The sequence below is a fragment of the Myotis davidii genome, unplaced genomic scaffold, assembly GCF_000327345.1.
Source record: "Myotis davidii unplaced genomic scaffold, ASM32734v1 scaffold425, whole genome shotgun sequence".
Lineage (NCBI taxonomy): Eukaryota > Metazoa > Chordata > Mammalia > Chiroptera > Vespertilionidae > Myotis > Myotis davidii.
Genome location: NW_006296413.1, coordinates 5,105,352 through 5,106,158, shown reverse-complemented (window position 1 = coordinate 5,106,158; position 807 = coordinate 5,105,352). Strand labels below are relative to the sequence as shown.

Genomic DNA, 807 nt, shown 5'->3' with positions numbered 1-807 from the left:
ACATTGAGTCCATGACAGAGCCCAACTGTGTCTTTAATAACATTCACACCAGCCGTATTTCCCCAATTAAATCTTCCTGTGCTTTTGTAGTTCCATTAAAAGCAGCCTAAATGGCCTGGCTGGGTGGGGCTCAGTGGTTGAGTGTTGTTCCATGAACCAAGGTGTGTCTGGTTCAATTCCCGGAGGCTCGATCCCCAGTAAAAAGTGTGCAGGAGGCAGCCACTGATGTCTCTCTCCTATCGATTTTTCTCTCTATTCCCTGTGCCTTCCTCTCTTTCTAAAAAACAAAACAAAAAAGAACATATTTTTTAAAAATGTATCTAAATGAGCATAAAACAGAGTGACATCAATAAACCCAACCCACCCCCGCTGGCTAAGCAAGGCCTCTCCAGACTACCTGGCTGCCGCTGGGATGATTCCTTGACCTCACTGCTCTTCCCGCTCGCGTCTGCCCCGCAGGGACCCGATGAGGGCCGCGATGGCCAGGCCCACGCCGAGGATGCCTACTGCCACACCGCCTGCCACGACCGCTTCGGTGACCTGCAGCACAACAGACAGGCGTCACACTCCTTGTCAGGGGCCTGGCCACGGACACACCCACCAAGAATCTTCACTCAGGAGAGACCCGGGTCCCCTCCAACGGAACCACAGAAGGAGCGGGTGTTTGCAGGGCAACAGGCCACCAGGAGAGCGGAGAAGAGGCGGGGAGAGAACGGGAGGGGGAAGGAGCTGTGGGTGGGAGGGAGACAGCAGCCCTGTAGGTGCTGAAAGGCTCAGAGAGCCGCAGGGGGGGACGTGGGGAGGACA

The 807-nt window shown here is 55.1% G+C and overlaps 1 protein-coding gene across 1 annotated transcript in view; it reads right to left on the bottom strand.

Moving 5' to 3' along the window:
- Positions 1 to 397: 397 nt before the first annotated feature.
- The window catches only part of LOC102756786 (HRAS-like suppressor 3), a 9,426-nt gene continuing 9,016 nt past the window's right edge, over positions 398 to 807 (bottom strand). Inside the window, exon 6 of the mRNA XM_015568986.1 lies at positions 398 to 540. Within this exon, the coding sequence (XP_015424472.1) occupies positions 427 to 540 (114 nt within the window). The 3' untranslated portion in view covers positions 398 to 426. The remainder of the gene's footprint in view (positions 541 to 807) is intronic.